This window comes from Asparagus officinalis, chromosome 3 (genome assembly GCF_001876935.1).
Source record: "Asparagus officinalis chromosome 3, Aspof.V1, whole genome shotgun sequence".
NCBI classification, from domain to species: Eukaryota; Viridiplantae; Streptophyta; class Magnoliopsida; order Asparagales; family Asparagaceae; genus Asparagus; species Asparagus officinalis.
In genome coordinates, this window is record NC_033796.1 from 41,997,732 (window position 1) to 42,012,017 (window position 14,286).

Genomic DNA, 14,286 nt, shown 5'->3' on the forward strand with positions numbered 1-14,286 from the left:
AGGGTACTCACATATAATTATAACATGTAACCTTAAGGTTGTGTTTGACAACTCACTGAATTTAGGCTACGCTGATTTAAAACCAGTTTTGAAAGCACTATTTTAGTTGGGAACCAACTCCCTCAGGTTCTACAACTAAACCGGTTTAGATGCCTAAAAAAAACTAAAGTAAACGAGTTTACTTCTAAACCAATTTTTACCAATCAAGAAAATAGTCTAAAACTGGATCAGGTTCAAGCCTGATTTTGTTCTAGACAGTAGCCAAACACACCTTAAAGTTACTATGTAGATATGCAGACTTTAGGGTCACTCCTTGTAATTACACCATTAGTATTTCTTGTGCACACTACGTTGACATTCGTAATTAAACCTTTAGGTTAAAAAATGATGAGAAGTTAGATAGATGGATGAGTAAGGATATTAAAGGCAGTTAGTGGTAGTTAATAGGGGGTGGTTATGGAGAATATGAGATAGATAGAGTTAAAATGATAATCTTTTGAGTTCTTCAAGTTTATCCTTTCCGTGATTCTTAAACTACGATACACATTGCGATGACATTTCATGGAAATATTTAAAATTTGCGTCTCACATACGGGTACACATGGGCTTGGGCTTAGTTATCTTAAACTACGTCTTGCGAGTGGTGGACGCCCATTGGGCCTAAAGTCATCCGCAACTACAGTTGGGCTGAAGCGGTACCTTCTTACTTCCAAAAAATTTCCACAAAAAATACAGAAACCTCTCCTTTTTCTCCCCCCGAGCGGCGGCGCTGAGCATCATCCTCCTCCGATGGGAAACAACCGGCAACGGCGGTCCGGCGACCGGTCGTCCCGCAAGGAGCAGTCCAGTAGTAAGCGGCATGTATCGTGGTGATTTCCTTTCTCTTGGTTCTTTTATCCATATTCACTTTAGTTTCAACTTTTTTCTCCTATCTTTTTTGAATAAGAAATCAGATTTGTTTTGGGTTTTTTCTTGATAAAAGAGAGAGAGAGAGGGGGAGCCCAAATGGATTAAATAGTGTTAGGCTTGTTCTTTTATTGAACTGATTAGTACTAGCTCTAATGGGTTCTTACCTGTTGCATTCATTCAGGGATGACAACACTGACAGCTCTCTTCCAAACAATGAAGGAGGTATGCAAAAAAATATGCAGCATGCAATTGTTTTATATTCTGGGTTTTGGATTTGTAATACATGGGTCACAACAAATAATCAATCTTTATGATTATTTTGCTGTGATGTGATTTATGTCCTGTTCCTATCGTTGTTACTGGAGCTTTGCTTGCACGACAGATGACTGATAATGTTTTTATCAGTTGAATAATAGATTAGTTCAGTACATACCGGCTTCAAAATGAAAAGGGAGCTCAAAAGTTCAGATTCAGTCAAATCCTGTGTTTTAGCGAGCGTAGATAAATTCGAAATTTGGAGATTAGTTTGATGAAATGAAAGAGCTCTTTTGCGGCCGTTGCAAATGTAGTGGCAGGTTTTATTTTAGTCTCTGAAGATTTTATCAGTTCACATAATAAGCGCCGAATGTCTGCTCCATCCAGTACTTGCATATAATGACTTTAAACAATTTCATGGTATTTCATTTTTCTTCTAAGAGATTTACATCCTGCATGTTCTTATATCTTATAGATTTGAAGCAACCTCCATGTGTTACTGCATAAATTTGGAGTTAATAGTCTCTCTTTAGCACATCAGCATTTTGTGTTTATGTGCGCTTGTGTGCTGCTAACATCTTTTGGTCAATGATTAAGTTGCCCCGACACCTCGTATGGGCTCCTGTACCCTAATCCAACTCTGACAGTCCTTTGGCACTCCTTGAATATTCATATATTTATTCAAATGTGTACTCAATTATATATACATGTTTTAGTTCAAAACACTTATTTTGCACTTCTTGGATGTATATCTTATACTTCACATCCACTTCCTGCAACTCACTAGACACCGGATCGGGTTCTTTTCAACCATACCATATTAGAAATATGATTTTAAAGGGTCATTTAGGTATCTAGTCCAAAAACAAGCAGTTTTCCAATTTATAATCCACTTAATAAATGAAACATTAAAATGTTAAAGGAATTTCAGTTTTCATATCATGTGAATGAAAAAACAAAATTATTAATTTCAATATATATCTATAGCCGTTTCCCCATGTCCTTTCTTTTACAAAATTATCTTGTCCCGTACCCATATTCACACCTGCACCCTTGTGATATAGGTCGGTGACAATAAGTCTGACAAATATATCACTGATATAACCTCTGTAAATTTCTTGTTATTTATGCAATAAATCGACAGATGTGAACAAGTTCCTTTACCAAAGTATATTTTTGCATTTTCAATAATTGTTACGTGCTTTTGGTTTGCATCAACAAAGTGGATAGTACGTTATGCTTCGATAGTCCGATACTTCGATGGTTGAAAAACCTTAAGAAGAGGGGTGACAAGCTTAAAACACAACACATTACCTAGCAATCAATGTATAACATTTACATATTACTTCTTGACAAGGTTAACGATAGCGGATAGATAAATGAAACATTAAAATGTTAAAGGAATTTCAGTTTTCATATCATGTGAATGAAAAAACAAAATTATTAATTTCAATATATATCTATAGCCGTTTCCCCATGTCCTTTCTTTTACAAAATTATCTTGTCCCGTACCCATATTCACACCTGCACCCTTGTGATATAGGTCGGTGACAATAAGTCTGACAAATATATCACTGATATAACCTCTGTAAATTTCTTGTTATTTATGCAATAAATCGACAGATGTGAACAAGTTCCTTTACCAAAGTATATTTTTGCATTTTCAATAATTGTTACGTGCTTTTGGTTTGCATCAACAAAGTGGATAGTACGTTATGCTTCGATAGTCCGATACTTCGATGGTTGAAAAACCTTAAGAAGAGGGGTGACAAGCTTAAAACACAACACATTACCTAGCAATCAAATGTATACATTTACATATTACTTCTTGACAAGGTTAACGATAGCGGATAGCGTCGTGTGGCGGTGAGGCATCCCTAAGACTATTTAGGGCTATTACGGTAAAATAGCGGTAAAAAACACAAAGTCAAATAGCGGTCTAGTTTAGATATGTATACATATTCAAAAAAATAAGAAAAAAATCAAAGAAAGAATCTAGAAAATCTAAAAGTGCATATTTGATGATTTAAAGACAATCCTAAACATGAAATAGATATATAACCATCACATAATACCGAAGATGACTAGAGAAAGAGTTAAAGAATCGTCTTTGAGAAGATAAGCTGAGCAGAGGACTGTAGTAGGAGAGAGGACTGTAGTAGGAGGAGCTCACGACGAAAGGAGGTGGGAGGAAGTGCTGCAGGAGGTGCCGAAGATTGTGAGAGACGGCGGGAATACGCTAGAAATTGCGGGAGGTAGTGGGAGGCAGTGAATGTGGGGCAGGTTTAATTTTAAAAAAATAAACCTCAAACCGCTTTTAAATAGTGGTCAATAAAACGGATTTTGCCCGCAATCGTCTGTTATTCACCGCTATGACGCGCTATTACCCACTTTTGCCAGCGAAAAGCGCATATTTTGCAATATGTCACTGCTATTGGCCGATAGCGTAGGGAGAAGTGACCGCTAATGCTATTAGACAACTATTGCGGCGCTATTTACCGCTATTTATAACAATGCTTCTTGATATATAGAGGGGATGAGCATAGTGACTAAGATTACTATTTGAACGAAGAAGAACAAAGTTGGATAAGTATGTAACAGGAAAACCATAATTTCTAAAGTGATGCAAAATCAATTAGGAGGTTCAGCTATCCCAATGGGACCCATTAAGATCATAACAAGAAAGTGAGGGTCGTGATATTTACTTAAGAAGAATTAAATAGAACTTAGACAGGATGTCATGCATGGGCCTGCGAGCCCATTGGTGCAATGTAAACCATAGGACCCACTGAGTGTAATGTGTTGTTTGACTCAATCCACTACTAAAATGGTCAACCATTTTATACTTGAATCTCACAACTTTTATTATAAGCAATACAAACTCTCACTCACCCACCGTTGTGGGACTAAATCTTGGGATCTTGTAAACACCCCATCTTAAACATGTGACGTCCTCGTAGGGTTCTAGAGGTGGCTCATAGGGTTCTAGAGGTGGCCCCACTGTACTCACGCAGTATAGCACATTGTCTCACATAACGCTTAGTTTCACACTTTCGGCTGACAACTGCTCTGATACCATTTGTCATGCCCCAAGTATGCGAGCAAATTGGTGCGATATAAGCTGTGAGATCTACTGAGTGTAACGCGTTGTTTAGTTCAATTCACTGCCAAAATGGTTAATCATGTGACATATGAATGTCACAATGTACATTATAAGCACTACAAACTCTAACTCACCCACTGATGTCGGACTAAATCTCAGGATGTTACATGGGATCTGTAAGCAAACATTTATCGGATTAGAACTTGGAGCTCACTTTGTACCTGTCATTCTTAGTGTGCTTACCATAATAGTTTCAATAAAGTGTGATAAGACTCGGTGTTGGATGTCTACTGCCTGTTCATCTGTACTTTTGTACATAGCTATGCCGGAGAACAATGACACAATGAGGTGTATGCTCAAAACTATCTCTTTGTTTCTCTATTAGTATCTAAAAATAGGATACTTGGAGTTTTTATTTAGATTCAGTTGATGAATTTGCAGTTGATAATTTTTTTTATTTTGTCCGTAAACTAGTCAGTGAATGACAAGTTATGTGGATGCCTTATTTCAGAAGAAGATAGCAATGAATCTGAAGCTCCAACAATCCAGCTCGCAATGTGGGTATGTTCATTGTATAGGAATTGTAAGCTTGATTATTCCCTTACCTTAGTGGATATCACTTATTTTTGTTTTGTATCAGGATTTTGGACAATGTGATGTGAAAAGATGCACTGGTCGCAAGCTTGCAAGATTTGGCTTCTTAAAGGATAGTATTTGGACATGTACAGTGTTGGATTTTTACAAGTTTTTGATCATATGCTTGGTTATTTAGTATATATTTAGGAGCCTGTTTGCAATTATGGGCTTAGTGTGTTTTTTAAATCTATGGTACAGAGTCAGCTGTGCTTTTGTACATTATTTACAGTTTTTAGATGGTTCTCCGTGTTATATGATAATATCGTCAGTATAATTATTTCAAAATTCGGGGAGTTATTAATTTTTATATAAATAAAGACTTCCAAAATCAGGCAGAAGAAACCTTGGAGATACAAAAATCACAACACGTCGACATGAATGAGTGCCATGTTCATTGACATAAAGTTGTTTATGAACTGGCAACAGTTTGCTGACTAGTTACAACTGGTTACTGTCTGATCTACTCTTGGATCTCTCAGCTAGCAGAGTTTGCAATTATGACATGGATGATAAGGAGTTTATTCGTAATTTCTTTTGTTTGTTGTAAACTCATTCCTATTCATGGGTCACATAGTTAGTCATGTAAACTTTATAGGTACAATGAAGAAGTTCAATGTATTCCATTCCTTCACCAGTGTAGTTGAGTTAGGAAAGTGTGATTTTATATTAAAGCTAGTTATTCGTTCTTTCTTTCTTTCCTTTTGGCTTTCAATGAATTTGTGGATGGAAGGAAATCTGAGTAAACTTCATTCTATATGATTTATGCTTTGTAGATAAGAACACAATTTCTATTCTCCTTGTGTATTAACTTCGTGCTTAAAGAAGGTTCTTTTACTCAGTTCTTATTCCCAATACAATCAATTGTGGACTTGTCGTAGACAAAAGCCAAAAAGTCCAAGTCTCTCCCATATTAAAAATATTTTATAGAGCAATCAGTAATATGACATATTGTGAATGGGATAGTTTCTATGTTCCTCCATTGTCAGTAATGGTTACTAACAAATGTACAATCAAATCTTACAGGAGTTGCGAGTTAGTAGCGGTTTTGGTGGCATTGCACTCAGGTATAAGAATTTCCTTATCAAAACTATTGTTTTCACCATGCATATAAGATTGACATTATAGCAGCTTCAGATAGGCAATATGAGGTATAAACAAACTATTACTTGCTTCTTACTGGATTCATGACATTATGTCAGATAAATTTGTGTTATTCTTTGAGTTTGCATTCATCTCATGTCAGTTTTTCATAAGTATGTGAACCCCTTTTGACATGGTTCTTTGTTTTTCCATTGTTCTGGTAGTCCGGTGGGCAAACAATGTGTTTCTAGAGAAGATCATCCTTTAATTAAAAGGAAAGGGCTTGCTGTAGTGGACTGTTCATGGGCACGCCTAAATGATGTACCTTTTGTAAAGCTTAGATGCCCTGCTCCTCGCCTCTGTAAGATCTCTAATATCACTGCGATAATAAAAATTTTCAGCTACAAAGTTCAGTTTTGTTTTGTTTTTATCCTTTAATCATCATCTTAACTTAGCAGGACAAAAAGTTACTTTTTGGTATATTTTTCACATTGATCTTTTTAGAGAAAAACACAAGTTTCGGATAACAAGAAATGGTAACTTGAATCTTGACATGGCAAGTAGTTCTGTAGATATGCTATCATTTTGGAGCAATCAGGCGATGAGCGTCCAGATGCTAGGTTCTGCCGTGTTTTGAGGGGCATTTACAGTACTTATAATTTTCTCAATTTTTTAAGATGAAGATATAAAATTATGTTTTACTTCCAAATCTTACTAGTCGTGAACACCGTGCAAAGCACGACATATCTTTTTTTTTCGCTACAGTAATCCTAATTTTTTAAATGACACGGTAATATTTTTAGTTTTTTGCATTGCTACAGTCCTGCCTCTGCTGCAGATTTTTAAAAAATGCTACAGTATTCCTTGTGCTACAGTCATAGTTTCAAAAAACGATATGCTATCCAGTGTCCTGTTGCTACAGTGTCAGTAATAACACCACAGTAATAATGCTACTGTAACATTATTACTGTATCACGAATAGTAAACCTTGGGGTCTCCCATTTGTATAGAGGAGTAGATTAGTTTTCCCCATTCCCATATAATAGGTTAGAGCTTCATGGTTCTCTTGATAGTAATTTTCTTTTCAGCTGGAGACCTATACACAGTTGTCAATATACATTGTATTTCTTGAAAGTGAAATATGTTTCCCAAAAGAATTGAACTTATTAAACCAACTACTGTAGCTCCAATTTTATTGCAAATTTGCATAGAGATGCGAGTCATCTAATTCCTCTTGCATGATAACATCTGATGGTCTATCCTGCTGTTCATCAGAAGAACCAGTAATAGTTGTAAAAAAAAAACCGGAAAGCATTATGCAATTCCCTGCCATTCAAGTTTCTTATCCAAAGAGGATCTTGTTGCAGGGATAATGAGGAGGCTAGAGGAGAAAAGAGAGATTGGTTTTGAAACCTAGAGGACCACACCGCATGATCAACACCCAAAAAAATAAAAGTTAAAAGGAAGTAGCTTAAAACATTTATGTTCCTTCAATTTGCAAATTGTCTTGCTTTTATTAGAATTGAACCACATCCTTCAGTAACTTTCATTTGAATATCAAGTTACTGACACATATGTGAGGGGCATGATGGCTGACTGCAAACTCCATTGGATTGCAGTGCCGTGGTTGGTAGCAGCAAATCCAGTAAACTATGGCCGCCCATGTGAGTTGTCTTGTGTGGAGGCATTATCAGCAGCCTTGATAATATGGTACTTTCTTCCTTTGTTTACTTTGTGGTGTATTGCTTCTTAATTTATAAAGAGACCAACTCACATTTGCGGTCATGCTTATTTTCATTTTTAGTTTACTTTTCTTTTGTGACTTGCCTGAAATCATTTTGATTTGATGCTGAAACTGTACACACCCTTTCATGTGTCGTGGAGGTGTATTTTTAGATTGCTCCCTTCTCATTCTCCTGTGAGATTAGTTTTTATTCAGAAGTATTTCATGGGGACCAAATTTTATGTTGTCAATCAGTGGCCAAGTATAAATTTAATACTGATAAATCGGTGAATATCAATGTGATTGGAAGAAAATTGAGATAATCAGTTACTTTAGCAGGTGTGACTTGATAAAAAAAGGTAAATGGAATAACTACTGTACTGTGCCGATCGATTTTATACTGATGAAGCTGCAGTGGAGCGGGAGCTAACAGCAGATAGATACAATTGCTGTAAAATGGGTTTAAGTAAATATTGAATTGATGGCTTCACAATTTTTTAGCGCCAGCTTAGACCTGTCATGGAAAGCGGCTGCAAATAGAAACAGATGGAACACTGCAATTATAAAAAATGTAGAGACAAAAACAGAGCTATATAGATATAGTCTGTCAGAATATATGTATATTTGACTCATATAAATGTGTATCTCTTACTATAAATATGTGAAAGAATCTAATTTTAGTAAAATGATCTATAAAACAACTAGTTTTTGTCAAAAGGAACATAAAATACTCCATTATATATATAAATTGTGAAGGAAATTGCAGCTTAAAGTTTCTACATGTTGGACATGGTCCATATTGACTTGGGGTGGGCGTGGCCCAGATTGGGCTTGACCCATGAACTGGTCTGGTGGGGTTTATGGCTGGGCCGGTTCAGGCTCGGACCCAGGCAGGTCTCGGTAGGCAGGGCTGAGAATTCTGTTCCCATGTCTGGGGCTAGACCCAGCCTGGCCTAGAGCCTGCATAGAGCTAGGGCGGGTCTAACCTGGCCTAGTGCAGTTCGGTTCGCAGACCAGCCCATGGGTTTTTTTTTCAATTTTTTTCTCAAGTTTTTTTTCTTTTTATCTATATTATACATGTATTTATAAAACTTGTATCTATAAAATTATATTTATATTCCTTTTTCAGTTTCTTTTTTATTTTCAAATTCTTTTCTTGCTCGGGGAATCTCGGGTGGCAGCACCGAACCTTTGGGCCTTTACTGGCTTACTAACAGCAGACCAATAAAAAAATGATTTTGAAAGCCCGGGCTGGGCTGGGCTAAGTTATGGACGGACAGTAGACAAACCAATAATATTTGGGGTAAGAGTCCCATATCATAGAGTTTAGCTAAGTGGATCACATTCAGCAATATACTTTTTTTAGTTTGGACAGGCCACTATGCAATTTGATGTAGAAGTATTATCTGTCTGTGTGTTTGTGTGTTTTCCACTATAAGTTTCTCTCAATGTCATTATTACTGTTTTATTAAACTTCATCTGTTTCAGTTTTAAAATGTAAAAATGAAGCGATATTTTCATTTATTGAAGTATATACTTTAGTAACTTTACAACCTTGAGCCTTATTCAAGTTCTGCTATGTAGAATACTGTCATTTGGAATTCGAATAAGTTTGTGTTTAATGCCTGGCTCCTTTTTTTATCCCTTCACAGTGGGGAAGAGGATACAGGGAATCTGATATTAAGCAAATTCAAATGGGGCCACTCATTCTTGTCACTGAACAGGTATGCTATCAGATTTTTAACCTAAAAGAAAAGATTTCTATTTCTTCATGCAGCATAAACCTGGGTAACACGGACATGGTAACACGGACATGGTGTTTTAGGTGCCGTGTGTCGGACACGGACTCTCCGCAGACATGCCATGGACACATGTGGTTCATAGAAAATCTTGATTTCCCCATTATTTATACTCTAAACTAGTTTCCCTCGTAATATCAGATTCAGAACCAATTAGTTTTTTAACCCGAAAATTGAAATCCATTACTTAAATATTTGAAAAACACCCATCATGTTATCCCATGCAGTCAAAACTAAACTTTTATTGTTAAACCTTATTCTTAGTTTGATTTAACTAGATTTTTAATTGGTATCGATAATAAAAAGAAACATACAAATATTATTGGTATTTTCATTCAAATATTGATCATGTATGTATAATTGTGTGTGTGTGTATCCGTGTCCCATATCCTACATTTTACAAATTTGCCTTGTCCTGTGTCCGTATCTGCATCCGTGACCATGTCCGTGCTACCTAGGGACTAGTTGATTTATACCCAATTACTGGTTATTTCATATAAAGAGAAGACACTATCATATGCTTAATGAATTTATGATCTTTTTCTTATTGCCACAGTCTAGCCCTCCCTCCTTCCGTCTCTTTCTTCCTTTACTTTTTCCTTTGTGTGTGTGTGCGCAAAATTGATGGACTTTTGTAGTATTTTCCTTGTAGGGTAAATCTCGTTAGGTAGTTGCTTGAATGTGAAAGTAGTGAGTAGATGATGTATATTAATGCATCCAATGTTTTTGATGACATGTTTGAGGCTGGCAAACTGGATGAAATTTTTTGCATTTCGTTTATTAATGCATTGAAATTTGGCATAGCATGATGATTTGATTACTGTATTGCAATATTGGGCTCCTGTGGTGAACAAGTCAAAATCTAGAAACCGGTGAAGGCTAATATCAAAAGAGGACATAATTGGGCGGCTCAGACTTCAATGATGACATGCACCCTAACATAATTACAGACATACATGCAGTATAACCTGGACACTTTGTTCTACAAATTTTGGCATGCTAGATGTGTACAGCACAAGAAGTCACTTGGACGCCCGCTCACAATATTGAGATGTGTCTCACTTAAAAAAGAGCAGTGTTTCATGTATTAGGATCAGGATTTGAGTCTAATTTCAAAGGTCGAAATAATTTGGCAGGTAGGTTTTTAGTTATCAAGTACGTCCAAATATAATTCATGTCAAGGTTTTGCAGTTTTGTATGGCAGATCCTTCTTAGAACCCAGAAAGTTAACGTTCTCGTAAGTTGTGAATTACTCTTGAGATAGATACCACTACCTAAGGCCCCGAGCTTGCCTGACCGTTATCTTTTGTAAAACAATAGTTATCCATTACATAACACCATTACTAGCAGTCCTTTCTCCTTTGCTTCATCCTTCTAGAGGGGCCCTAGTGCACGATGATCCCACCATTGGGGGCTGTGTTTTATCCTTCTACAGCCAGCTTGGTAATTTATTTGTTAAATATAAATAAATATTTGTATTTCAATTGAAGAAGGAACTTTGTTAATTTTCACCTTTTCTTCTACTACTATGTGGTTCCAGAGTGAAAGATGAATTAAGCATTTATCTGTAGAAAAGAATCAGTTTAAGATTCTATATGTAAGGTCGAAGGCGAATGAAACTTTAGGGGTTCCCCCATGTAATTTACACTTTGGTTTTTTAATCTCGGTGCCTATTTATCTATGTTTAATTCTCCCTTCGAGGTTCATGAAAAGAAGCCTCTCTTGCATGTATTCGACCCCAGTCAGGAAATCTGGCATCATATACAATCCTCTTGAAAAACAAAGTCAGCAATTATGACAAAAGATAGTTTTAACTTTTAAGTTTATTTAGTGTACAAACCCCTTGTTCTCATTGATCTCCAGCCTATTTCCAGGTGCAAAGTCTATCATTTTTCATCTGGGTTCATGTGAAATTTGTGGTTATTCACTTTGGTACACTTACAATATTTATCCCTGCTTGCAGAGAACTACTTAAGGCCTACTCCAAATGTGAGACAGGTTCAGAAATTATCTCGGTCCAAAACGCGTGGCTTTCAAATAACTCAAGAATTCCAAAACAACTTCCGGACACGGAAGGTATATATTATGCTTGCAGTCCATTAATGCTTTCATCAACATGATTCTTAAAAGTTTTCAATCCAAGATCATTGTAATAGAGGTGTATTAAAACTGCAGGAACTGAGGAGGCGCCTTCAAAAGCCGGTCTTGGATCTGATTACGATTCAGAAGATGGACTTCCACCTTTGGAAGAGAACTTGAACCACTTGAAGTTGGAGGACAGCGAAGAAAGTGAAGAAGAGGATGAATGAGGAATCCTGTCACCTTACATTCGTGAATAAAAGAACAGGGAACATTCAGTATTGTGTTTCACCGAAACTCCACTATGTTTTATAGTATGTTTTATAGCGTCTTGTTGTCTACATAGAAGAATGCTAGCTTGTTATAGTTGCTAGTTTAAATTATGTACTCAGTGGCTGTGAATCTCGTCGCAAAGCATTTGGATGTACAGTAGGACCCAGATTTGATTAAAGCTTATGAATACAAATGTTAAGTATTGTTGCGAGAAAAGCTGTTGTAACCAATATGTATGGTGTTGGAGAGTTGCTTAAAGTATGTATAATGATAGGACTTTATGGAATAAGCACTGGACGTGATAAATCGTGCGTTTACAAACGAGCTTGAATTAGGGTCATTGATTTTTTTATTTTAATAGATTAGCTCGCATTTGATATTTTTTGGGCCGATGCCAGCTAAGGTCCGAGTATCAAAGAGCCCATTAAGAATCCAATCCAGACAAAGCCCATGTATTTCCTTCACCAAAGCGGCTAAGCGGGTCCAGTTTGACTCCGAAACGAACCCGAATCCCCTCCACCCGAAACCCTAAGACCTTGTTCCCTCTCCAATGGCGATTGAACCCTAAAACCCCCAATCACAGCTCCCCAAAACCCTGATTCCCCAAAATGCCCCTTCTCACCACCAAAATCCCTCGCCGCCCCCTCCTCCGCCTCCTCTCCACCGCCTCCGGCGGCACCACCGCCATCGAATCCCGAGACCAGAAGCTCAACCGGATCGCCGACGATCTCCTCGCCCTCACAAAGGCCGAGCGCGAAGACTACTCGACCCTCTTCCGCCACAAGCTGGGCCTCACCCAGTGGGTCCTAGCCTTCGGCCTCAATGCTGCCTACGCCACGGGCCCTGCATGTGGAGAACCGACAGCGGAGGAGAAGAAATAAGAGAAGACAGTGTTCGATATCAAACTGGAGACAGCGGAGGAGAAGAAAGAAGAGAAGACGGCGTTCGATATCAAACTGGAGAAGTTCGAGGCCGCAGCGAAGATTAAGGTTATTAAAGAAGTGAGGGCGTTCACTGATTTAGGGCTGAAGGAGGCGAAGGAGTTGGTGGAGAAAACGCCGGTGGTGATCAAGAAGGGAGTTTTGAAAGAGGAGGCCGAGAGGATTGTTGCGAAGTTGAAGGAGATTGGTGCTGCTGCTATTTTGGAGTGAAATTTTGGAGTAAGAACCCAAGCTTTCTTTTTTCCCCTTTTTTTGCTTTGTTTGAATTTAGTTGATCTGTGATTTTCAGGGGAATACCAACTGATAATGCAAAGTAGAGTTAGAGAAATATTATCTTGAAATGATATGATAACTTTTTGTTTTTGCATTCATTGAATAATTCTATTTTCTGCACTTTTTTTTGGGTAGGAGAACTATTGTAGATTTGCAATCCTTATTCTGATAAGTTGTTGCTTCAATACTGTTGTTTTTCCTTCCTTTTTAGTCTGAATTGTTTAGGAGAGGTTACTTCTATAATGAAGGGGATTGGATCTGTTGACTTGGAGAATTGTCAGTTAACCTTTTTTTGTTTCTTTGACTTGTAGTATTATACATTTTTTATTCTTAGTTGGAGTTCGTAACTCATTTTAAGTACTTCAGTGTTTGATCCATAAAACTCTGTTTAGGATGTAGGAAGGAAATGACATAGAAATGATGTGAAATAGGAAACTGAACGCAATATAAGCAGTGATGAGCTGGGAGTGAATCCTTGATCATTTTTAATTTTTCAATTGAAGATAGAAGTATAATGTTCTTTGATTGACTAATATTTAGGCTGAACTAATATCTTGAGTGGAAGGGTTTGTTCTTTGTTTTCTTTGTTTGTAGAGTTTGTGTGAGTAGTAGGATAATCTTGTACTGACTATTAGCTGTTAACACTGGACATATGATTGGTGTAACTTAAGGTTTATATGTAAAACTATATTAAAATTACAACACATTGTTTTTAGTGAAATTCAAAATCCCATTCTAGATATATAACATATAAATTTGTTAATTGTTCTGTCAATGTGGATGAAAATAAATTTGTGTTCTGACTGGACTGTTTCTAAGCATACTGAACATGCAAACCTTAACCATTTAACCTTATCAAAGATGTATATGTTCTGTATAATCGTTCGTAATTTGAGCTTGGTGTATGATCCTATATTGGACTTTTTATGACTTCCTCAACCTATTGCCTTTACATCTTTTTATTCTATGAGAGTGACTGTTGCAACCTGTCTACTTGGTCACATAGTTTAATATTATTACACATCCGGGCAGCATTGAACTTCGTATACATGCATAAATACAAGGATGAGTAGTAGAAACCATGAGAAAAATTCATGCAGGGCCTCCTTCAATTCGGAGGTTCCAACTTTGATTTTTACTGTGACTGGGCTTTTTGTTTCTTTTTTCTTGGGGCTCTTTTTTTGTTTTTTGTTTTTGTTTTTTTCCCGGGGGGTG

General features: G+C 37.0%; 2 protein-coding genes across 2 annotated transcripts in view; both read left to right on the plus strand.

The window, feature by feature from the left end:
- On the plus strand, positions 708 to 12,089 carry LOC109833930 (ribosome biogenesis protein TSR3 homolog). The gene is made up of 10 exons (XM_020401794.1): positions 708 to 869; positions 1,091 to 1,131; positions 4,779 to 4,828; positions 4,908 to 4,973; positions 5,927 to 5,967; positions 6,208 to 6,344; positions 7,603 to 7,693; positions 9,359 to 9,430; positions 11,469 to 11,581; positions 11,681 to 12,089. The coding sequence occupies exons 1-10, from the start codon at positions 790 to 792 to the stop codon at positions 11,812 to 11,814; spliced, it is 825 nt and encodes a 274-aa protein (XP_020257383.1). The 5' UTR covers positions 708 to 789; the 3' UTR covers positions 11,815 to 12,089.
- Positions 12,343 to 14,286, plus strand: part of LOC109833931 (50S ribosomal protein L7/L12-like) — an 11,449-nt gene continuing 9,505 nt past the window's right edge. The window contains 1 exon segment of the mRNA XM_020401795.1: positions 12,343 to 13,017. Within this exon segment, the coding sequence (XP_020257384.1) occupies positions 12,466 to 13,008 (543 nt within the window). The 5' untranslated portion in view covers positions 12,343 to 12,465 and the 3' untranslated portion in view covers positions 13,009 to 13,017.